Genomic DNA, 23,861 nt, shown 5'->3' on the forward strand with positions numbered 1-23,861 from the left:
TGTATTTCAGCTTAATGTTCTTTAGGCAGCTATTGATAAATGTAGAGGGGGATGCATTACAAGCCAGAGATGTTCTGCACTGAAAATAAGATCTTCAGAACAGACTTACTTCTTCAGTGTCTGAAATCCATGCTCTTTGTACTGGAGTTCTTGCTTCATGTGAGCTACCTCTCTCTTGAGTTTATTGACCTGTAGGAAGGTGTTACATTTTTGGAGTGATACTTCACATGAGTATTTAGGTACAGAACTACCCACTCAATTCAGAACTTACTCAGTGTAGACAGTACTCTCTAGACAAAGTTTCCAAATATTCACTCCATCTCAACAGCAGCTACCAGCCCTGACTGCATCTTCATCAGCACATTATCAATGGCTAGAGATTTATCTAGTACTTGGATGTCACATCATTTAATCGGGGGCTCAAGGGAAGTTCCAACCTCATAAGCAGGAAAGATGAGAAAAATTCAAAGGACAGCAATGAAAGCACATGCTGATTTTAACCACTGATGTTTAAAATCCTTCCAGTCATTAAAAAACGTTAGGTATGAGGACTGGAGTTAGACCGCAGTGATACAAGCCATCCTCCAACATACCAAATTAAAAGGCCCCACTGCACGAGTAACACAGCAGGATGATAATACATATTGTAAATCCACTGACCCTACAGCTCGCTGTTTTATATTCCTCTGCAGAGGCCAGACTGACCTACTTTACTTCAGTCCTTTCTTCTTCCCAAAGTGAGCTCTGCATGAAAGAGCACACTGCTGCTCCTAGCAGCGTGCGCTGAGCTCACGACAAAACAGCTGCCAGTCTCTGGAGAGAGCTCACAGCTCCCTGGTGCTGCAGTGCACCAGGCAGCCAGCACACAGTTAAATATCCCACTGTGGAGCGAAACATACTATCAGCATTCAAGAGTCTGAGGACTATTAGTAAAACAATAGTTTCAAACTAAGACCATAGCATTTGAGAATTCTGCTACTTTATCTCTTAAATAAAGAATGGCAACATTAACTCTTTCGACTGCTTTGACATCTCTTAATATTTATCATGAAGCTTGGAAAATATCTGAGGATTACTTGTGGCAAGCAGAAGTCCAGTCATACTTCTTACCCTTGATTTTGTAGTAGCAATCTCTGCTTTGAGAATCTCCGGGTCATACTTGGAACTTGACGATGAGCCAGACAGCACTAGAGCAAAACAAACACTGCATTTAGCGGCTTTACCACCATCCCCATCTCCTCTACCAGCCCCACCAGGAATTAAGGCCTCCCATCACTCCCTCCACACATGGCTGCCATGGGCTTTTTATCCATTTGCCAGAATCTCTTCTCACCTCCTGCATCTCCAAAGGCATTTAGCACAACTGAAGGAAAAAACACTGCATAAAGGTTTACTTTAGTTTTTAGACTTGGTTATTGTGTAAACAATCCACTGAATGTTTAGAAACAAAGCAAAGAATAAGAAACTGAAAAACGTGATGTAAGCCTTCTCACAGCCTTGAGAACATGACCGATCATCCAGTGTGTCACATCGTATTAAATCAATGTCCCATTAACAGCAGAACTCTCTTCTCAGCAGCAGTTAAAACTCTTATGCTTCAGAAGGTACAGAAGCTCCCCAACGTGCAATATTGTTAGAGGTAGCTGTAGGCAAGGGAGTTATTTTGATCCTTGCAGCCATCAGTTTATGCCCTATAAAACACGGGAAAACATTTTCTGTTTGGTTGCTTTTTTTTCTTTTTCTTTTTTAACGGATAGACAGCATCACACCAACGCAATTCACATTCATAACATATTGTTTTATTATACCAGTACTTAAGTAGAGCACTGCTTGCTTACTTCAGAGATAAGGGATGGGACCCTATTCAAATTTTTAAGAACCCTTCGATATCGGGCACAGAATGAGCCACTTGAGTTCACTACCACTAGATATAACCCAGAAAGAGTAAAAAGATGGCTGTGCGGATGTGTCAGTCCTTTGATGTTGCTATCAAGAACAAAGTTTACAGTTGTAAGGATTATATTAAAAAAACCTTCTGGAAGACTTGCAGGAAATACATTCTCCTCTGGACATCTTCCACTGGCAAGAGGTCTGGGAATGCCGCTCAGGATTAACCTTCTTGCCTTGTTTCTGTACTTTGGACAGGTGAACCAAGGAACACAACACAGAATCTCCTCCCCACCCCCACCGCCCCCCCCAACATTTCTTGAAGCCCATGTTGAAAATCTGCACACCAACTCCAGCAACTGAGGAAAACAGTAATAATGTTCATAATAGCTATCCTTTAGAAAACAGGCATTAAACAACGATTGCTCATTTTGTCTCAAAAGCAAATGAAATGTACAGAGTATTTGATGTGGCATAACATACCCTGGTGCTCTATCAGAGGACCAGCTTCAAGCATTTTACTGTCCTAGAGGGATCACGACTGAGAAAGTCACTTCATAATACTCACAGCTGGTCTGAGAGCCCAGTTTGTGCTCCCACACATCATGAAGCTGCCGATATTCTTGCTGGGCCAATTCAAGCCTCTGCTGTTTCACTTGATAGATCTCCTTCTGTGCAGCAATTGCCTCTTGGGCTAGGACAAGATAGTCTTTCAGCATATGTTCCTGCTCCCGTCGCCATTGCACACGAGGATCTTCTATCTGTGTAGTTTCTTAAAGAGAAAACAAAAGGAGGGAAGATCAATAAAATGCAGGCTTGTATCACTGCCTGGAGAAGCTCCACCATTTATGACTATTTTGAATTTGCCCTGTGCCCCTTCCCCCATTAACAAGTGGAATAAGGACATGCCCCCCTTTTTTTTTTTCTGCCTCCTTAGGAAGTGATCATTGATCTGCAACAAACTCCATCAAGCTCTTATATTCTGACTCGTTCTATAGAATACATGCCCAAATCAATGTACAACTCTCCAGTTCCTCTGATGCTGAAGCCAATGTGGTTCTGCCTCTTAAAACATTCACACAAGCATATGCACACATAAGCACTGGAAAAGTGACACCGAGTGTCAGGCTTATCTTTATTGTACCTGGTTTATAACATTTCTAATAAAATAGCTCTGCTATTTCACTGATAAAACAACTTTCAGAAAACTTCATTGCCACATGACTGCATTCAAGAATGTCAAAGCAAATACAACTCTGCCTGTCCTCTTTGGCTGCAAAGCATCTGTTATTAGCAAGGGGAAGAAAATTAATTCATTCAGAGTCCATACGTAAATACAAAGAATTGCTAAATCACAGAGTGCATCTGTGAAAGTGCCTTCAATTGCATTATATAAACAGCATCTCCGGAGGGGAGTAAACATTTCCTTCACTGAAAGAAAACTCAGCAGTAAATCACTGCAGAATACAGGAGGTGGAGTTAAAGGAAAATATTTTTGTGGTAACGTAGGCAACACAGTCGTGAGCGGCTACATCACCTTCAGCTCCGTTACCCCAACACAACTGATACGTGGCTTTTGGGGTTTCTAATCAAGGAAAAGCCATAGGGGTACAAACGTGCAGATGGTCCTAATGCTAATTAGGCAGATTTGTATTTGTCTTTTTTGTGATGAAGTGTCCAAAATACTTTTCTCTTTCAAGGTTATTTCACGTTCTTGCTTGGAACAGGTTCCAACATTCAGTTGACTAAGTGCTCTGAACTGTCCAAACTACCATGCCTGAACAAGCATGCCTAGTCACCACATAATGAATAATTAATAAAAAGGAGCTGCTTGAAACTATCAGTAGGAATCTAATCTGCATATCTTAAGAGCCTCTTTAAATATTTAGGAAGAGCTGCCATGGAGGAAGGTAAGAGCAGCTCTCAGTGAGCCAGGAATAAGACGAACACTGCAACATGCAGCATCTGGGAAAGAGCGCTAGCAACAATCCTAGAAGCAGAAATCGAAATAAATAATTTTACCCACGGGATGGACACTCAGCCACATTTTCACAAGCTGCCCATGATCATGCTGAGGAGAAAATTAACAGGAGACTCCAACAATAACTTGTTTCAACAGTATCTCAAGACCCAAAAGAACACCAGACACTTCAACTTACATAGCACAACCTGAACAAAGCTGCAAAAGTAAGATGATTAGAGAAAAAACTTTTAAGAGACTAACAGTATAGTGCGCAGAACTGTTTCAGCAGCAAGTTTTTATAGATCCTGCTAGCAGAAACAGGATTTCAGCTATTGTGAATACTGAAGTTAACCCTGAAAAATTGTCCCAAAATAACTGGAAGGGCAAAAACAGCCACTTGTGTCAGTTGTAGGTGTTGATGCACTCCCAAGACAAACACCGCGGTCTTGCTCACAGGGAGCAAAGGAAAACTCAGCAAGACAGAGCAGCATATCAACTCCAAGTCTGAAAATCCCAGCCCCCCATCTCTATTCTTGCCCCCTAAATCCCATTTTCCAGATAACCACTATCTACATCCAAAGCACGTAACTCTCTTTACTCCATAGTTGAGCCAGAGAGGGAAGTCTGCTGCAAATTCCCCAGAGAGATGCTCCTGATACCTGTGGCTTCTTCAAGCTTCCATTTTTTCCTTCAACTAACAGCCCATTCTTACTGTAACTGCAAGAAAGGCAGTGGAGGCTGCTACAGGGACATCTCTCTATTATAAACCACCAGGAGAAAGACTGCTTCATCATCCTGAACACCTCTGTTACAGGAGCTGAGACACAGTCCAGGTAACATTAAACCCATGCAAGAGAAAACCTTAACCAGCTTTTTGAAAAATCAGTAACACAAACACACTCAGAACAACTGAGTGAAGTTTTTTAAGCCAGCAGCTGCCACGTTTTTAAACATACAGCCAAAAACTCGTGCGGAAAAAACACAAGTTTTAGTAATTCAGTATTGTAATATAATTCTAATAATTCAGTATTGTGTATGTCGACAACAAACCCAAGGAGATGTTTGCTCTCAAAGACCCGCCCCAATTAAAACCGTCTTACCTCCGTACCCCCAGAGTATATTTCTTCATCTCTCAGAGATCCAGCAGCTTACCTGGCATTTAATTCAGGCTATGGTGCAGCTTATCTGATAAACAGCATGCACAGCACAGAACAATAAATGCTGTACTGTTCATCCACAACAGCTCTTTACATCAACGCTACAAAACCAGGGACAGGTGAAGTTCTTCACCCCTGAGCAAGTGCACCATTCACAGCCCACACGCACACCTGACCCACAGAACACAAGCTGAGTGTCTGTCTGAGGATAGGGCGGGGGGAATAAGTCATCAGCTTCTCTGGTAAGGGAAGTCAACACTAAGAGATCTGACGTACTTCCACAGACTGTTAGACGTTTTTCGCCCTTGCTAGAAATTTGGGAATTCATTCTTCCGGGTCCCCCTTGACTCTTGGCAATAGGTAGAGTAACGAGGGATGGAATGGCGTTTCCCTGTTCTGTTCTACCTGCAGATCCTGTGCATCTCTTAGAGGAGGGCACTGGCAGCCCACCCTTCCTACCACCACACTCATGTGTGCAGTGAGGGGAGGCACCTCAAAAACCTCTAGTCCAAGGGAGATCACTGCCCCAAGTGCACACACCACCTTGCAAAGCAAATGCTTGGCAGCAGCCAGCTCACAGACAGGACGGAAGCACTGTTACATCCTGAAACTACTTAAAAAAGGGGAACAAAGCATTCACCTCTTCCTTCTTAGTAATCACTAACTGTATCGCCTTGATTGCAGCATCAGGCTTTGCTTTTCAAACATGCAATCATAATCTAGGAAAATGTTGGCCAAAGGGCTCTCAATTTGCCCACAGCTACTAAGAAATGCAAAATACATTCTGAAGTCAGATCCAAGGCCTATGGGTTATTACATCATTTGTTGTTCTGTACTTTTTTTTTTAAATGCTGTGCTTGTCATAAATAAATCTTCATATCTGAAGAATGTGGCCTTACCACGCTTGCATCAGCACCTAGAAAGAAAATCATGGTTTCTTGGGGCAAATCACATTCCAAAGAAGTTCCACCAGAGTCTGAGACACTCAGGGCTATGCATGAATACTGTATTAGAAATATTCTCAGTACTTAATTCAATTTAATTTTATTTATTTTGCCCCAGAGAGAAGGTTAGAAGTATTCCCCATCTCACCTGTTTTTAAATGGCTCCTGGCCTTAGACTGAAATTTAGTCTGTCGTTCCTGATAACTAGGCTCAAATACTTCAAGTCTGCAGCAAGAACCAACGTGCCTCCATCCCTTCTGCTGACGGTTCCTTCCTGCACAGGGATCTGCAGGAGACCTTGGAGAGGAGGTGGGTTTGGACACTCTCCAGAGAACACTTCACATGAACCACAAAGATGAGCCTCTTGATTAGCTGATGGTAAGTGGATATGGTTTGCTTTATCATGATTTGCGTTAGAGCTGGCTTAAGAAATAGGGTCATGATTTAATTTCTCTTCTTTTTAACCTCTTAATTGAAATTCTAGCTCAAGTATTGTAGCCTCTGGCATCTTACAGAAGGTAAGCTTGAAAAGCAACTGCTGTTAAGGAGGTGTCAGCACGGTTCAAAGCTGTAACTGCACTCCCTTGAAGCCTGTGGTGCTTTCGAGTGGCATGGACCAGGGAAAACTGCCCTGCACCACACACATCTCAGGCCTAAAACCAGATCTTTGTGCATTCACAGAGGGGTCAACTCAAATGCACAGCTAAGGTCTTATTTTGTTTGTCCCAACTACGTGCTGAAACTTCTGCTAGCTGCGACACTCAAGAGGTCCAACAAGTATTTAAAAGTATGTAAATAGTACGGTATTGGGAAGACAATATCTAAATACAAATACTGTTGTCATCTGCAGATCTGCAGACACAATCTTTGTATTGCAGAGGGCAGTTAGTGCTTTTTGAGAACAGTCGTTTTTTGTTCTCCCATTTTAATACTCAGAAGTTGGTAAAACCAGGAACATGCAGTCTCAGGCCAGTTGAAAATGTGGCCTCTCTGAAAGGAAGGGAAGCAATATGAAGATAGCTAAGACATATAAAGTTGACTTCCACAGTTACAGTTTAAAAATCTTGTAACTTGCTGAAAAAAAAAAATTGCTGAAGTTCTCAGTTGAAGTCACAAAAGCAGTTTTGTTTTTCATTTTTTAAAAAATTGTCAAGGTACTTTTGTCCTTGAGAATTTTTGCTCTTTGCATTAGCTACAAAAAGCTAGCTCTGAAAGGACCTGGACATGCCTCTGCTGTGAACTTCTGGAATGCAATCACAGTGGTTCTCTAAAGAGAACAAAAGTCACTGATTTATTTTGTTTATGCCTTGTTTTTCAGGGAATTTGCTCTAGCACAACTTATTTCCTAACAACATCTGTAATGACATATCCAGTTACGAATTTTCTTGCATATAATTCAAATGAGCTTGTAAAGCACAACACTTCTGTTCTATCAAGCAAAGGCAGTAAGCAGTGGCTTAGTTTGAGCATATAGCATAAAAACGCCACAAATTTAACACTTTTCCTACTTTTTTCAGGATACCCCAAGCTTAATTGAGAGTTTCCTCTCTAGTAAAGAGAATGTGAACTCTTGCAGCTCTGGGAGCTCCATTAACCATGCAAGCAGTCATTCAGCTTATCCCTGCCAGGGAAATCAACACAAGACCTTTGTACTGTTTCTGATGGTCTTGCCACAAGGACAAATTCCAGGCTAAGAACAAACTCCAAATCATTGCTGCCTAGTCGGACTCTTCAGCAGAGCCAAATCTTAGAGAGGTGTGCCCACAGTATCAGCTTGAACATGACTACTGATCTGAAGAGTACAAACAAAAAGGTCTCATATCCCTGCTAGAGAGGGGGAATGAACTCCTGTGATGCAGGACAGGATTTGAACTGCACCTGCTCCAAGACATGCTGTTCAGCAATTTTGTGTTCAGTACATTTTAACACGGGTACAAAACAATCACTCTGCAAAACACACTAACGTGTTACTTACTGGTGTTGTGGTCTATGTAATAAACTCCAACCTGAGGATCGTAAGCTTCTTCCCATCCTAATGGCAATTCATCGCTAATGCAGTCTGCAAAGGTGAGTGGTTTAGTATACCTGAAATGCAAAATAATACAGGATTAATAAAAGAACACTCCCACATGTCCATTCCAAGTAACAGAGCAGAAAACAAGTAGCACAAGAGACTTCCTATAAAACACTGAGAAACTTGGAAACTATTTTAAAGCATTTGCTCTTATTGAATAATACCCTGCAAACTCTTCCCCTTCTTCGGCTACAGTTGCAGCAGGATGAATTCATTGTGACAGAGCTCCCAAGCCTGGTGTAACTCAGCCAGTACTTGTTCAACAAAGGAACTTTAAGAACTTTGCCAGGAACAACCCTAGACTCTCCGCTGAAAGAGAGAGATTGTTTGCGGGCAGATCCTGTATCAAAAATATGTAGACAACATGAGAAATGCAATTTGCATAGCATGAATAATTAAGGCGACACAATCAATAGCAAGTGATGAGGACTGCGGGACCACTTGTCATGCAACTCCAGTCATCTGCATGGCAACACGTTCCGTTTCATTAACGGCTAACTAGACTGGTTTCTCAGTGCCATAAAAACACACAATCCACTCAGTGCAAACGAGGAAGTATTTTTGTGGAATTGCTCTGATGAGTTTTTCTACTAGAGACCACATCCAGCAACACTCTGAAGGCTTGTGTAGCTACAAAGCCAGCTCCTTGAGCGCATCCTGCAGCTGCCAGTTACTGAGGCCGTGCTCCTCTCCTCCCTGGGACTCTCAGCAGCTCACTAGGTTCAGTCTGCACCAACTGACCGTGTTACTGCTGGGAGGCACAAGCCAGGAAGAATGAAGCTTGCAGACATCTCAGAGCACCCAGCTGCCAAAAGATGCCACAGGCCCACGCAGCCACGCACAAGCCCAGTGCATGACACGGGGTGCTCCTGGCATTAGGGCCACGACTTGGTGCTGGGGCCAGTGAGCCAGGCTGGCCAGAAGGGCCCTTTGAGCAGCAAGTGGCAGACACGGAGCCTCCCAGCACCTCTACCTGTTACGCTGCACGTACTACAAGCCATGCAGCCAGAAAGCAGCCATGGAGCTGTACTGGGCTGCCTGCAAGCAGCACTGCTCGGGAATGTAAGCGGGCTGAAAGAGCAAGTTTCCAACCCACAGTAAGACACCAAACAGGTCTGCAGAAATCCTTTGGATCCAAAGATAATTCAGCATGGCTGAGAGCTCAACAAAACGTCTTACGAAGTTTTGAGCACACTTGAGCATCCCTTACCTGGAGGCACTGAGCTGGGAGACCCACATGAGTATCTTACAAGATACTCGCAAGAGGCTCAATATGAAGTCAACATTTAGAAAGACTAAGGTACCTCCCCCAGCTGTAACCCAGAAATCTGCTAGATGGAAAGAGGGAGGTAGGAGCAAGCCAGTAATCTCTAAATTTACCTGCTGTTGCACTCCTCTTTAAACCCTTTGCCTTTGCCATCTAAAGCACTACCTGAATCACTGCTCTCTCGAACTGTAAATTTAAAGCTCTGCAGCACACACAACAGATTCGGACCTTCTCAGCACAGAACTGCTAAAAAAAAAGCTCCTTTATCAATGAATTTTCACTGAAAGGTTTATTATTTTTACCCTTTGTAATCTAGAGTGTACCAATAAGATGTTTGTACAGAAAACAGAGATTACTCAAGAAATAAAGCAGAATCTCAGTATTACTGATTGCTATCCCTTATCTTTGGGGGGTTTGCTATCCCCAGTCTCTGCCTGAAGATCAAGCTATGTGCTGCTCTGAGCTGACCAAGTCAAAGATGCACAGGGATAAAAATGCAAAGCAAGGTCAGATGTGAGCAAGGATCCCAGGAGATAACACAGAAGAAAGTGCTGTGGCAAAACATGTTTGCAATTTCCGTTTGAACATTAAGGTTACCGCTTTCACCTCTCTGAAAACGCATCGCTTTTATTTAATCTCAGCAGTTCAAGCAAAAGCACCACAGGTGCCGGCACGGGAAGCAGCAGCTCTGAGCCCTGGGGTACCTGCACGCAGGCGGGGTACAGGCACACAGGGACACCGAGGCTGGAGCCGGGGAGTGCCCGCAGCGAGCGATCCAAGCAGTTCTCAGCACAGGGCAGTAATCAAATCAACACAACTGCACCAAACTCACCGGTGAAGGCATGCTGCAGGTATAAAACGTACCTTGGTAGCTCAATTCGTACTACACACCGAGCAGAACTCTGCTCAAGAATCAGGCCTAGGATTACAATCAAACTCCCAGCCCCCTGCCCTGTGTTGAGCTTCTGCACCAGAGCCAGAATCCGGGACTGCTTTAATCAGGGAGCAGCACCATAATGCCAGCTTAAGAGCTCCCAAGTTCAATACCGAGCCCACAAAGTTTTGGCCTGGCTTTTGCCCAGACCGCTTTTGCTAGAGGCAGCTGAATTGCTTCTAGGCATGCCCAGGAGCTGCCAGGCTCAGCAGGGAGCCGGGCCCAAGCAGCTTTGGGATGTTTTCCTACCGAACGCAGTGCGTGAACTCCAGCCACTCAGTTCTGTCAGCTGGTGTTTTGGAGAAGGGCAGAAAGGTAGGAGCAGTGTGACAGAAGCCAACTCATTTCTGCTGGGAGGCTTGCCAGCAGTTCCTAGGGCTCAGAAACAGAGCATCACCTTTAAGGTTCACGCATTCAGAACATCTTTAAGGAGCACCCACCACCAAGCACCCCTGATTTATGCTGTCCTCCCTGGCTGAATGCAAGCCTGCAGCTATCCCATTTGTACAGACAAAGTACTCATTAAAGGAGAAACCTGTCATTCAACCAGCAAACAGAAAAGTAATTAGTTTTCAGAATTAAAAAAGTAATTCCATTTATTACAGACAACATATGTCATATAGCTATTTCCCCGAATAACTGCAGCTTCATAACCAAAGCACTCTTCTCAACTCCTTTCCCTTGCTGCTGCAGAAAACTGGCACAAATCAAAGAGGCAGTGCTACAATGACAGATTAAAGACATGCAATATGTTGTGTAGCCAGATTAATGAATAAACCATAACAAGAAAAAGGAGACATTACCCTCCTTTTTTCAAGATAGAGTGACTTTTGCTTTTGTTATGAAGACGAAAATAAACCAATTTTCTGAAAGGGGTCCAAAAATCAAGCATCTCCCTGAGCACATTCACGACGTAGCACAATAGATTAAACGAGTAAGAGGTAAAGGTTTTTCTCACAGCAAGTCGCGATTCAGTTAGTGTATCACTTCTGCGTAACAGAGCTGAGTTTCTGCATTTGGGAAGTTAAAGCCAGGACACATCTGCAGAACTATTTCTTTTGAAACATCTCATTTGCAATTCACAAAGCTTCCTTGCAGCCTTGGAAAAGTCTCATCAACGCAGCCCGATCATGTTATCATTTAAATGGCCCTCACTGTACCAAGACTCAAAGCTGCAACTGCCTGGAAGAATGGGCTCCTTTCGCCCACTGTGCGTGCACTCTACGGAAAGGAGTCTACTAAACCATTTAGGCATACTTACCCTCCTTGGGTAAGGAAACCTCCAGATGCATTCATCTGAGCTTTCAAGAGAAATCAGCACACCTGGATGTCCAGAAAATCCTGACTGGGTATGAATTCTGTCTCCAAAGAGTGGACCAAGTGTGCGTGTGTTCGGGGAACAAGTTGGTAGGTATATCAATATTTATGAAAGCCCAGCTAGTGTAGTTAAGAGATGACACTTGCAGGCACATGAAACTGCATCTTCCAGCCATACTAGGCATGCCCTAACAACCTTTAGAGCAGAAGTTTGACCAGAACTACCACTGAAATGATTCAAGAGCTTTAAAGCTGGAAAAGTAAACAGTGTGTAAAATTCCTTAGGAGAAACCAGCTTGAGCTAGAGGAGATTTACAAATCCTAGCCTAACTCTGGCCTTCTAGCTCACGAAAACGTAACCCAGCCATTCCTCTCGCACACCAACTCCTCTGTATCTCATGTTTTAGGAAAACGTAGCGTCCTGAAATACAGCACATCAACTTGGCTTTACCACACCTCACCTTAACTTCTCTTGGTTTTCAATACGTTATTTTTTCATGCGATTTCGTTCAAGAAATTCAGACTTACTTGAGGCAAGTGTAATCAATCATTAAGATCCCTGGAAACCAGGTACCCTTAGCAACCATCACCCAGCGAGCCAAGGGCACAGCTTCAGAATGAATCCTGATAACAGAGCTAGGAGATAACAGCCTCACGTGGCATGCTAACCCGAGGAGTATCTTTAGGCCTTGAGGCAGAGGCAGGAGAGGGGAAGCCATAGTCCATGCCCGCACCCAGCACCCCATAAAAGCACTGAGAAGCTTCCAGCTCTGTGAAACATCTGGCCCAAATAGCTCAAGTATTTGTACATCAAATGCTTTTCAAATCCTTCTTCCACAGCAGCAGACAGACAGTTTCCTAGCTCTAATTTAATAAGTCATGCCATTTTTAATGAGAGGTTTCTATATTTCTTATGATTTTTGATTTATCACCTTCAGCTTCTTGCACGGATCAAGCTGGAAGCCAATGTTATCATGCACAAACACTATTAAATCAAAACTTGCTCATCTCAGATTCAGAAAGCCTTTCTATAGTCTTTAACTCTACTGTTGTCAATCAAAAAACCCCATTACGCAGGAAACTGAAGGCAAATAATTCTTGTATAACAAGTTTTTGATTGGCAGATTTGTTAAACACGGCCCTAACATCACAAAGGCTTCTGAGTGAAGCTGTAAATGGGTGAACTGTGCCGCTTACAAATTTGAAGTTAATACTACTAAGGTAACAAATCAATTCTGAATTTCTTAGAAAAATAACGTTACGTTAGTTTTAATTAGTGGATTTCACTGCCAACTGGTGACCTAAAGCAATTTAACAGAAGCACACAGCTTTTCAGTTAGGCTCATGGCTGTGTGTACAGACATGTATGTGTGCGTGTGTATATATATATATACACACACGCACACCTCCTATATACACACATGTACATGCTTAGGTCACAAAGACGTTGAGCATTGACCAAACACCAATGGACTGGCAAGTTTCTGTGCATTACTTAAACCCACTTAATCCCCGTATTTGCAGGGCTCCTCACACCACCAAGACAAAGTAAAGCCATGCAAACAGTGGAGCCTTATTTTCATCAGGTCAGTGCAGATCACATGGCCTTATAGAAAAACCCTTCATCACTCTGTACGGGTGGAACCACAAACGAGGGGATTTCCACAGCTCACCGCACCGATAGCGACAGCTCACTGCAGAACGGGCAGGGGCAACACCTGGATCGTGCAGGTGCTGTGGGTCCTGCGCCACAGCCACCGCACCAGGGGCTCCACCACCTCCGTGGTGTTTCTCCTTTCCTCCTACACTCACACAGCGACTGCAAGGCACATGGGTTGCATGGGCAACAAGTCAAGCAAGAGAAGAAAACTGCAGGTTCTGGCAGGTATCTCCGCTCATAGCGTTTCTCTCAGGGAATCAAAGAGTTTCTGAACCCAGCGTTTTGCGGGAGCAGCTCACAGTCAGGTTGTCAGTGCTTTGCACTGCACCAACAAGCTCTTCACACAGCATTTCTGTGTGTCTCATCAGGGGGCTCGCAGCGTGCCCGCACGTGGGAGCAGAAGGGGCCGAAAGCACCTCAAGGCTCCAGCATGGAGGCTGGGGCAGCTGAGGGAGACCCTTACAGGCCTGACAGGCCTGGGCTCTGAGGAACCTGCCGAGGGGAAAACGCTGCTGTAACCCAGGAGGCTGCCACAAGAACCGCTGCCAGGAGTCTCGCCACAGTGACATACAGGCGCCTTTGTTTTTAATGAGGTCATCCCATTCTCAAGACAGACGATGATTATTTTTAAACTCCAGCACAAAAAAAAAAACAAAAACCTGTCACATTTCAGACAAGTTTTCTAGGACTAGAGCAGTCTACTCCTCAAGAGCTTTTAAAAATAGACTCCCACACATTTATTACTCAACTCCGCGATCCAGCCCCCAAGCACACCAGGCAATCCGTCCCTATAGTAACTCTGTTTTCCCTCAGAGCATCTTCTCTCACCGCAGACAATTACCTGTGGAGGCCCGGGGTGCAGCAGCGGGGAGGCCCCGCTTTGTCATCTCGCTGTCAAAGCTCTCCCCAGCTGGCACCCTGCACCTGAGCCCCGTGAAACGCCCCCTTGGATTCCCACTCCAGCTGATGAGGTGGATGAGAATAGGTGATGAGAACAGGCAGAGGAGCAGCACAGCAGGCAGGGCTGGCCCACCGGCACCCGCAACAGCACCAAGACCTCAGCAGCTGCAATGCTTGGAGAAGGGGAGTCCTCCCTGTCCAGGGGAGTGGGAAGGAGCAACTCAGAGCCACCACGAGCTCACAGGAATTACAAGTGGAAGTGTGCTTGCAGTAAAACCAGAGTCACCTGAGAAAAGCATCCTATTATAAAGTTGTTGCTCTAAACCAAACAAATTTGCTCAAGCCACAACCTAAATACCACCAATAACACAACACACAAAAAGTCGTAAACCAGACAACACAACACCTCATGCAACTCAGACTGCCGAGCTCTGTTCTTCTCAGAAGTGGTTTCCTTTGTTGCCATGGTTATCGAGCATCTTCTCAACCTCCCAAAGATTTCTTTCCTCCTCTGGCCCCAGAGGCTCCACATATGGGGCCACCTCTGGGAGAAGCAAGCCCCAAAGCCATCTTTCAAATCTTCTTTTCTAAACTGTCATCGCTTTAAGTGGTTTTATTGACACCCAGGAACTCACTGATGGTCTCTTCCACTCTTGACCAAGACATGAGAATAACCCAAGCAGCTCATTAAGGTTTATCTTGGACTGTATGTTGTGTGTCAGTTTTGACCCTCTACTTCTCTTTTGCACAAGCAGCTAACTTCCAAATTCTTCTTTCTCTACAGAACTTAGGCATGTGCTGCCAAGGTAGATGCTAACAAAAAATTTAGGACTTAGCAAGGGCTCGAGGAATCAGGCAATAGCCTGTGTTTCAAGCACTTGAAACACAAATACACTTATGCATTTAATAGCAATAATAGATTTACATTACTCAAACAGATTCATGGAAGCATCGAGCTGTACAGTGTACAATTTAACACCCCACCAGCCACAACGAGCTATCTAGTATGTATCAGCCTACTGTTGAGCATCTGCTTTCTTGTTCTACCCACTTTTGAAAAGGCTTGCATGTTTACAAGCTCTGCTGTGCACACAATGACATTCTATTTGCCCATGCATTTCTTTTCCGTACAGATCATTTACCTTTGGAAGCAAAGAACTACTAAGTTATTTGCGCAGAGAAGACTATCAAAAACCACTTACAGATTTTAGATCATTCCTAGAGATTAGCAAACTGGCTCTGCTAGCAGGAGAGAGGCAGGAGGTCAGTCATACCCTCTTAATCACTCAAATGCAAAATTCCTGAGATAGTTCAAGGTTAAAAGTCAGGAAATGGGAGTTAAGGCTTCTCACAACATTAATTTGCCTGCCAGCCTGTGTATCCTGCATGCTTTCCAGAACTGATTAAGCAGAAAAAGATATAAAAGAGTAAGGTACAACTTGAGAACAGTGCACTACTACTGAACTAAAAGCATGCAAGAGTTGGAATTTAACCATGCAAGTCATTCAAATGCCTTTGGCTTTAAACAGCTGAGGCCTTTTTTTCTTTATTGAAGTCTGCCTTCAGTTCTTCCAGGATCAGAAGCAGTCTTGCCACCTGCACAGCCTGAATAGATTAATTAAAATCAAGTCAGGTTTCTCTTTCACTCCAAAGTTCGACTGCTCTGGAAGAAGGGGACCCTTCACTTCACAGCAAGGGGTAAATTGGCTACCAAACATCCAGACCAAGTAGTTAGACTAGTTTCTTGACATATTTTGGAGATTAGGAACTGGAAGGTTTGTCTCTGTTCTCACAGCCTGCACTCCTACTTCTCTGAAAGGCTGCCTATACAGTGTGGGTGGCAACAGTTTACATTGGCAAGATGCCTCAAGATAAAGAGGTGTATAGGACAGCCTTTTCCCCCCAGTACAGCTCCTATACTAGGGAACCAATAGCTACTGACAGAAAAAGATAAATATTTGAGATTTTGACAACATGGAAGTATTGAACAATTGCTCTACCTCAACATTCAGGAACACATTACCCACGGATGGCAGCAAGCTCAGAGCTCAGCAGCAGAGCAGGCACAGGGCTGCCCATCTGGAAGCAGTTTGTGGTTCACCCCGCAATCTGAACTCAGCAGGCATTGTGAATTTTCACTTCATACGGGGTCTAGATGGTGATTAAAAGCCTTAAGTCTTCAAGAAGCAGTGCACATTGACATATTTCTACCAGCACGTTCTATCCCTACTGTGGAAAAAAAAACACAACGACAAAAATAGCCTGAGCAGCATTGCCAGCTCCTGCTCCCTTTACTCACATGCTGTTTGCAGGGGGAAAAACCAAAAGGTAACTCCAGGATGGCATCACAGGATGCATCTAGACTACCCAGTGCACCCAATGCACAAACCAAGCACTACTAGCATGGAAGCACGTTTGGAGAGGGGCAAGGAAGCACAGGAAGCTGTTTTTACATGCACATAGGTTGTACGCTGCTCCCTGGTTTTCCTCCTACCAGCACCAGGCTAATTGCTGCCTCAGTACAGCAGCTTTCATAGGAATGTCTGCCTTTTTTTTTTTTTTTTAGCAGTATAAACTTCCTTATTGACTTATATAGCTCCTTCACATTCCCCATCCCAACGGCAACGCTAGCAGGCTCTTTGTTCTGTATCACCCACAAAATGCAGCCTAGGCAAGCAGCAGGGCATCACCACAGCCTCATCTGTTCTTCGCCCACAGGCAGATCTGCCGCAGCCACTTTGTTCTAGGCATTGTGTGAAAGCAGTTCTGGAAACATTACTTCTCTGCTCCCTCACCCAACAGCAGCTTGTTAGGTCTGAAACCTTGTCCAGGACCGAGTCCAGCTACACAGAAGATACCGACAATCAAGGAAACCCCAAAGAGGCTGAGCACATTTGGAGGTGGACAGGGGCTCCTTTAATGCTTACGTGAACTCAGCACTGCCAGGTATGAGAAGGAATATTTCCATCTGCCTCTAGGAATCAGAGACACCAGGTGAGGATGATCTTGGAGCAGCAGAGAATACAAAAGAACAAAAATAATTCATGATGGCTTTCCAATCAGAAGATAAAGAACACAACAGCTAAGCATTGCCCTGCAAACTACACCTTTCAAGAGGGGCAAATCAAAATTATTTCAAACCCATATAAACAACTCCTAAGAGCATCACCACAGAGTTTTGTGGTGTATGTTTTCCAAGAAGTTAGTTTTTAAATTAAGGAAGTTACCATTAACACAATTAATTGTGTCAGCATAAAGGAAATGCACTGATATGGCTAGATCAGGATTGGAAGAAACTTCCAGGAAAAACAACCCTTTCAGCATTGCCTGCCATACCGCAGATGAGGCACTCCATCTCAGCTTCCATAGTCTCTCACCCAGCATACCCACCCTCTTGAAGCAAATGCATGCAGCTGGCTTTTGCACCAAGGAGCAGAGCAGCAGTTATATAGCACCTGGCCGACGCATGCAATGACCACTGGAGCACATAAGCGGCTGGAATTCGCAGTATCAGCTTTCCTACCTACTACTGTTTTTACTAGTGTTGATGCAATTCCTTCTTGATTCTTGAAAAGCCATACTAGATTTAAATAATAAACAGAAATGTCAGAGCAAGAGCAGCTATCTAACACTACCACAGGAGAGTAAAGCTTTAGGGGATAAATAAGAAGCATAAGATAAAAGCACGAGGCGAGGCTAAGAAGAGGTTTATCACCTCTATCATCCTGAGGAACAAAGCCTTGATTTACTCGGCCGTAAGGCCATGGAAAGCAGCAGCTCCAGGCTGCGTGTGCAGACAGAACCGCACAAAGCCCAGAACAGCCCTGTTCCATCCGCGGCACAGAGTCCATACAAACCAACAGCTGTTGAAGTTTGCTTGCTCGTTTGAGGGCAGCAAGAGTGAGATTCACATTACCAGATGAATTTAATTGATTTGCTCTTATAAACATCATTTAATTTATTTTGAATGATCCACAATCAATATATTTTGCCAGCAGAGTAAATCTGTGTTCAGGTGGAAGCTGTAGAACCCTTTGCACTGCCCTTGCCTGCCCATCTCACCCAGCTTAAAATCCACTTGCTGTCCTGCCAGGTCTGAAGAGGCACAGGCAGCCTGCTGGAGGCCCGAGTACCCGGCACAGGGAGAAAGAACACGGTCCTGGTGCACAGAAGCATGGGACAGACACCCAGGGACCACAGCTCAGACCGAGAAGGAGCAGGGATATGGGGTTGGGTCAGCATACGTTCAAGACTCTGCAACACTGCCACAGCTTTCTAGAAGACTGAGAAAGGGGACGCTATCCTGAATTTACTACAAGTCACACCACATTTTGAGTTTTACCTTGTCTCCTGACCAGGATGAGCAGTCACACTCAGTATTTAAAGCATTTTAAGACAAATCACAGAAGCAGCATTTGCCATTTTTCAGAATTTGAGGGAAGACTCCTTATGAAAGTTAATTTCCCCAAACCATTCACAATCCAAATATTGTTGTGAGGAGCATTATCCAAGGCTCCTTATGAGAACAAGCTTATGGATTCAATCAGTATCAATTGTTCGAAGAAGATGGGAATAGAAAGGTCCAGTAGTTAAGTATGAACAACGAACCATACCCTGATCACAAATTGTAACCGGCTGCCAAAAAAGCAAGGTGCATCTTTAAGTGTGTGTGCATGTGGGTGTTAAATTGTCATCTGTTCCAAATGGAGGAACCGACACAGTTATTTTCTTGTAGAGGCTTTGTGCAGAAGAGACTGCTGCATGCTTTGGCCCAAGGCAGTTAACCAAGTTGCTACCTAATGAAGCATATACATTTTTATTTTTTGAAGTGCCTGGTCTCCTGTAGGACCTTACAAAGCTACCAGGTATCAAAGGCTTTTTAGCTATGCCTCAAAAGTGCACAGCATTTCTTACCAGTAAGTGTAGACTCAGCATAAAAGCTTCATTACCGCTGCTCATGTTTCAGTTCTAGCTCTGCGCTGCGAGCACATCCACGTCTCCACACGAGCACCTCGCTTCCTACACACCACAGCAAACAGCAGTGCTGGTGACCCAGTGTGTGACTGCAAGCTATGAGGCCGGGAAAGGACATTACCAGAAACTGAGACACACTGGAGTTCAGATACAGCGCAGCTGCACCCAAAATGCAGGTGGCATCCAGCAGTATTTTTCCCTGCCACCCAGCTGCCTTGCTGTATTGAAGATATTTGTGGGATCACACACAACTTGGTGCTATTTCTATTTCTTTCTATCTGTTTCAGCTGACCTCCTAAAAGGAAGGCAGTACCGCAAACACTGAACAGGGCTGACACCTTATTTCACACTTTCTTCCACTAAAAGGTAATATTTCGGCCTAGTGTTGGCTGGCTTCCTATCATAATTACCAAGTGCCTGCTTGGTAACTGGTGGCTAACCAGCAGGAGCAAGCCCATCTCCATCTCCCTGAGCAGAGGCCACACTATTCAGTACCAGCTGAAAACAAACTTCCAAAGATCATTAGCACGTGTCCAAATTCCTAGCACACATCTCAAGTCTCCAAAACTGGTAAGTCTGATAACTGAGAAGACATTTCCACCTGAGTGCTTGAAGGGAAGCATTTACAATGAAGCCATCTAGCAAAACCACTAGCAAACGTCTGAATTCCTTTAACAAAAGATACCACAGCTCACACAGCCACAGAGAGAGATTGCTATTCTATCCCTGTAGAGAAAACAAACTGAATTTTAAGTATCTGTTCCCAAAAATGTAGGGCAGTCTTAGCTCTGAGAGTGCCACAGTCACAGTCAGGCTGTCACGGTGCTCGTTGCCTCGAGAACGCAGCACTTATCACTTCACAGCACATATTCATAGTAGTAGTAAGTGCTGATTTCTTTTCCATACTACAAGGCTTGTTTTATCTGTACTCTGAAGCTATATGCTTTTCTGGGACGTGCTTCAGGATTAAATGAAAAAAAAAGGGTTTTAGTAAAAGGGATCTGTTTGCAGGGAGTGCAGTGCCTTAACCTGAGCCCCCACGTGACTGTACCAGAACACGTGCTGGTACAGGGGAGGGAGGGAGAATTGTGTCAGCCCTACAGCACCAACACATCGGCAGCTGGGCCAGGGGAATAGCTTCTTGCTCCCATAAAAAGCAGCTCTCCCACCTTCCACCCTACACAGCCTGCCCTTGGTCCTCTCCCTGCAGCTCCTCTCTCCTGTCATACCCCCCAGATCTCTCCCACTCAGTAACACAGAGGAGTACCCAGACTTTAATGGGAGCTAATTCACAGCCGTGTTACCAGGACTGTCAGCACTCAATAGCCACCAGCAACAAGAGGAGGGTCAGGAACAGCAAAAGCACCGGGGAGGAAAGCACAGTCCCCTTGCTGGTCATGCTGAGTGGTCTGGCTGCTCCCCAGGTTTCTGGGCACCCAGCTCCTGGATGTGCTTCATCTGCACGGCATCTGATTAAAGCTGGTCTTCTCAAGCAGTCCAGCTCCTCCAGCTGCCAGGCTCAGCCTTGCTAACACCTCTAGGCTCATTATGACTTACAAACGAGGAGCACAACAGTGGCCAGCTTTAGAAGCAGGTCCCCCAGACTTCCACACAACAGCAGCACCTTGCTGCGCTGCCGGGAGAGCCGGGCACCCTGCAGCCACCTCCTGCAGGATGACCAGGAGCCGCTTGTGGCGGCCGTGCAGCCCACTGCGCACTGCCAGCCAAGAACATGCTCACTGGCTGCACCTGGTCATCTCGATACGGATTTTCAAGGTCACGTTCCCTTTCCTCCCAGCTCCTCCCTGGCCCCCGTGAAATCCCAAGCACACAGCCCGGGGCTCTGGCACGTGTTCCCACCCCGCACGCCTGCTGGATACCAGCACAACCTGTCACCTTCCTCCACAGCAGCCAAGCCCTGGCTCCCCGGGTGCAGCAACACCTTTCTCCTGGGAGCAAGGCCGCAGCTGGGCCAAAACCCAGCCAAGCTCGAGGGACCAAGACAAGGGCTTTAGTCGTGCACTGACAGTGGGCCCATTTTCGGCGCTGCTGCCTGCAGGCTGCCCCGGACAGGGCACTGCCCCTCACCCAGCAAGGCCGGGACCTGCAGGTGCTCCTCCTCAACCCGCATTTCTGGGCACCTCCTGGAGAACCGCACGCGGTGCCCGCGCACAAGGCGAGCTAATTACACCATCTGTTCGGCGTGCGTGCACGCACCGCGGCGCTCTGAGTCATTAGAGCACGGGATTTATACTTCACTGCACGCATCTTGCTCTTTGTGACCGTGTGCCTAGATACAGCCGAAACGAACACAAGTATCTGGAATGTCTGCAGCTCGCTGGCCAGCCTATCTGAATACAAAGCTGGGCCGTTCGAGAGCCTGACTGGCTGCGTGTGACCCCGGTTGCACATCGAGCTTTCCCAACTGCGCTCAAAACCCCTTCTCCCCTTCCTCCCCCCGCTCCCAGCATCTGAGAACAGGGTACAGCGCGGTGTTTCAGCCATACGTTATAAAAACGACTTTAGTGAGGGGGAAAAACAGGCGGTGCAGGTGATCCTGAAGACAAAGAGCTCGACACCCGAGCCAGCAGCTCTGCCTGCCTCGGCGCAGCTTCCCAAGGTTTTAATCCCACCCGAGGCCCCCCCGCGGGGTCCCCGTTCCTATGGCAGCAGCCGCTCCTCGCCGCTCAGGCCGGTCCTCGTCCAGCGCTTGCCAGATGGACAACGCACGGCACGGCGGCTTCCCGAGGGGCCGTGTCTCCCCTTGGGTCATTTCATCTTCGCTTGCCAGCACCCAACCCTGCTCCCACAGGCTCCTGTAGGGCCGGAGCTGTCTCCAGCAGCGCCGTGCAGGTGCCCGATCCCACACTGATGGCTGAGGTCAATGAGAAAGGCACAAAGCCCCCAGGCGCAGGCAGGAGCCTGCCTGTGCTCAGCACTCCGCTTGGGTGTCGTTTTACTGGGCTCAAGCACCTGGGTGGTTTTTATAAGAAAATTGACAGCAATAGCTAGCTATGTTTTCTGTGGATTCTATGATGTTTCTGGCATTTCTCATTTTTTTAAGAATTTCTTCTGCTGAGGATTTCACTTGAGCCTCTCAGATCTCCGAGTATCTGGTACTACCTGCAGCGAGCTCTATCGCCCTAATCCGACTGGCTTCATTCCCATAGCATCGCTCCATCCTATGGCAACCCCTTTCTTAAGGGATCATATACCTACACCTTGACATCACACTTCCAAAGGGATGTACTGAGCACTGGACTTCTCTGTTTTTACCTCCCATGCTTTGCAATTTAGCCTGATTATCATTTAAAGTGAACTCCAAATCAGGACTTGAAACTTTTGGTGCACAAGGCCTAAAACACTGTCCAGGGGCTTAGCAATAGCCAAGCTAAACCACATCCATTTCCACAAGTTTCCCTTCCCCACAAGTCAGGGGAAGCAGCAGAAGGCACCAAATCTTAAAGAATTTCAAGTTTCTTATGGAAGATACGAGCTGGTCAAGACAAGCTCCTAGAATGAAGCCGAGACCCCACAAACCTCGTGGGCTATAGTAGGATCTTCCTTTAAGCCACATCAAGCCGCAGCACCTGCTTGTCTACAACAGATGTACTTCCTTCCTGTCGGCTTCCTCAGTTAATCCAGGGGATGTATCCAGGAGACACCGGTGCTGATAACCCCATGCTCTCCCACAGCGTGAGCCCTGCTGGCACAGAAGCCACAGAGCCCGGTGGTGTTCTGAGGCACCAGACGTCTCCCTTCCCTCCCTTGGGGTGCGATGTCCCAGGCCACCACCAGCGTCTCCCCAAGCAGCATGCGCAGTCCCAAGAGGAAAGGGATGGAGGCAGCCCCGAGCCACAGACAGGGCTCCCAGCGCTCGCTCTTCTCACCCGCCGGCACCACACAGCCGTGTCCTGCCTGACCCAGCCGCAGCCTCCGCATAACCAGGGCTGTCAGAACACAGCCCTCGCCCTCCTCAAGGCCCATGACCTAACGCATCCCAGCTATTTGTCTCCACCTTGCTTTTTAAATCCAAGCTGCGTTTAACGGATCCTACACGGCACTTACAACACCCAGATCTGGGCTTGCAAAGCCACCCTGTGAGCTCACAGCTCGGGATTTGCTGCTCAGCCCAGTACCTCACCACAAGCACCAGACTGACATGCACCTCCTGTGCCAGAAATTATTTCAGCAAATAGTTGTAACCATCACCCAAACGCTGACCTACATAAACATAATTCTCAATACGTCTATTAATTTACTGATCAATTACCTAAATAAATCATCATTCATAGTTCAGCTAGTCTGCAAAGCCCAAGTTGAAATCCTCTGGCAAACCAAATATTCCTGTTGACCTTGTCTAGTCTCTCTAAGCGAACCTACAGCCTGACCCAGAGAACCAGCTCGCTATCAAGTTCCCAAGTCAGTGATGGATCTGCAGAACTATAAAAAACACCGACCTTACCGGCAGAGGTCTTTGAACACTTCTCCCTTCTTCCATTAATCGTGTCCTTTATTCCACGTCCTTCTAATAATTGCCAAATCAATGGCAGAAACACAAGCTTCCACTGTTCCAGACCAGAGAAGACAAAGGGCAGTGATATTGCAGAGACTGCAGTGCCTAGGATGAATGAAATCGCACTGAAATCCCAACAACTTTTTTTTCCTGACGCACTAAGTGCTTTGCTGGGTTCCTGGGCAGTTGCACGCTGAGCAAGGCCAACACGTCGGCAAAACGGCGCCCTCCAGACCTGCACACAGCAGATCCGGGAAGGACATCCAGC

General features: G+C 45.9%; 1 protein-coding gene across 3 annotated transcripts in view; it reads right to left on the minus strand.

Annotated features, from left to right (window-relative positions):
- WWC1 (WW and C2 domain containing 1) overlaps nt 1-23,861 on the minus strand; it is a 70,680-nt gene that overhangs the window by 32,025 nt on the left and 14,794 nt on the right. For 2 of the 3 annotated variants that reach the window (XM_048064819.2, XM_013178512.3), the window contains exons 2-5: nt 7,927-8,036; nt 2,456-2,659; nt 1,111-1,187; nt 110-189 (exon numbers count right to left, since the gene is read on the minus strand). In XM_048064819.2, coding sequence (XP_047920776.1) covers nt 110-189; nt 1,111-1,187; nt 2,456-2,659; nt 7,927-8,036 — 471 coding nt within the window. Of the gene's footprint in view, nt 1-109; nt 190-1,110; nt 1,188-2,455; nt 2,660-7,926; nt 8,037-23,537; nt 23,594-23,861 lie in introns of those variants that run through there. The other variant, XM_048064820.2, reaches the window with a different exon arrangement.

The sequence above is a fragment of the Anser cygnoides genome, chromosome 14 (genome assembly GCF_040182565.1).
Source record: "Anser cygnoides isolate HZ-2024a breed goose chromosome 14, Taihu_goose_T2T_genome, whole genome shotgun sequence".
Classification (NCBI taxonomy): domain Eukaryota; kingdom Metazoa; phylum Chordata; class Aves; order Anseriformes; family Anatidae; genus Anser; species Anser cygnoides.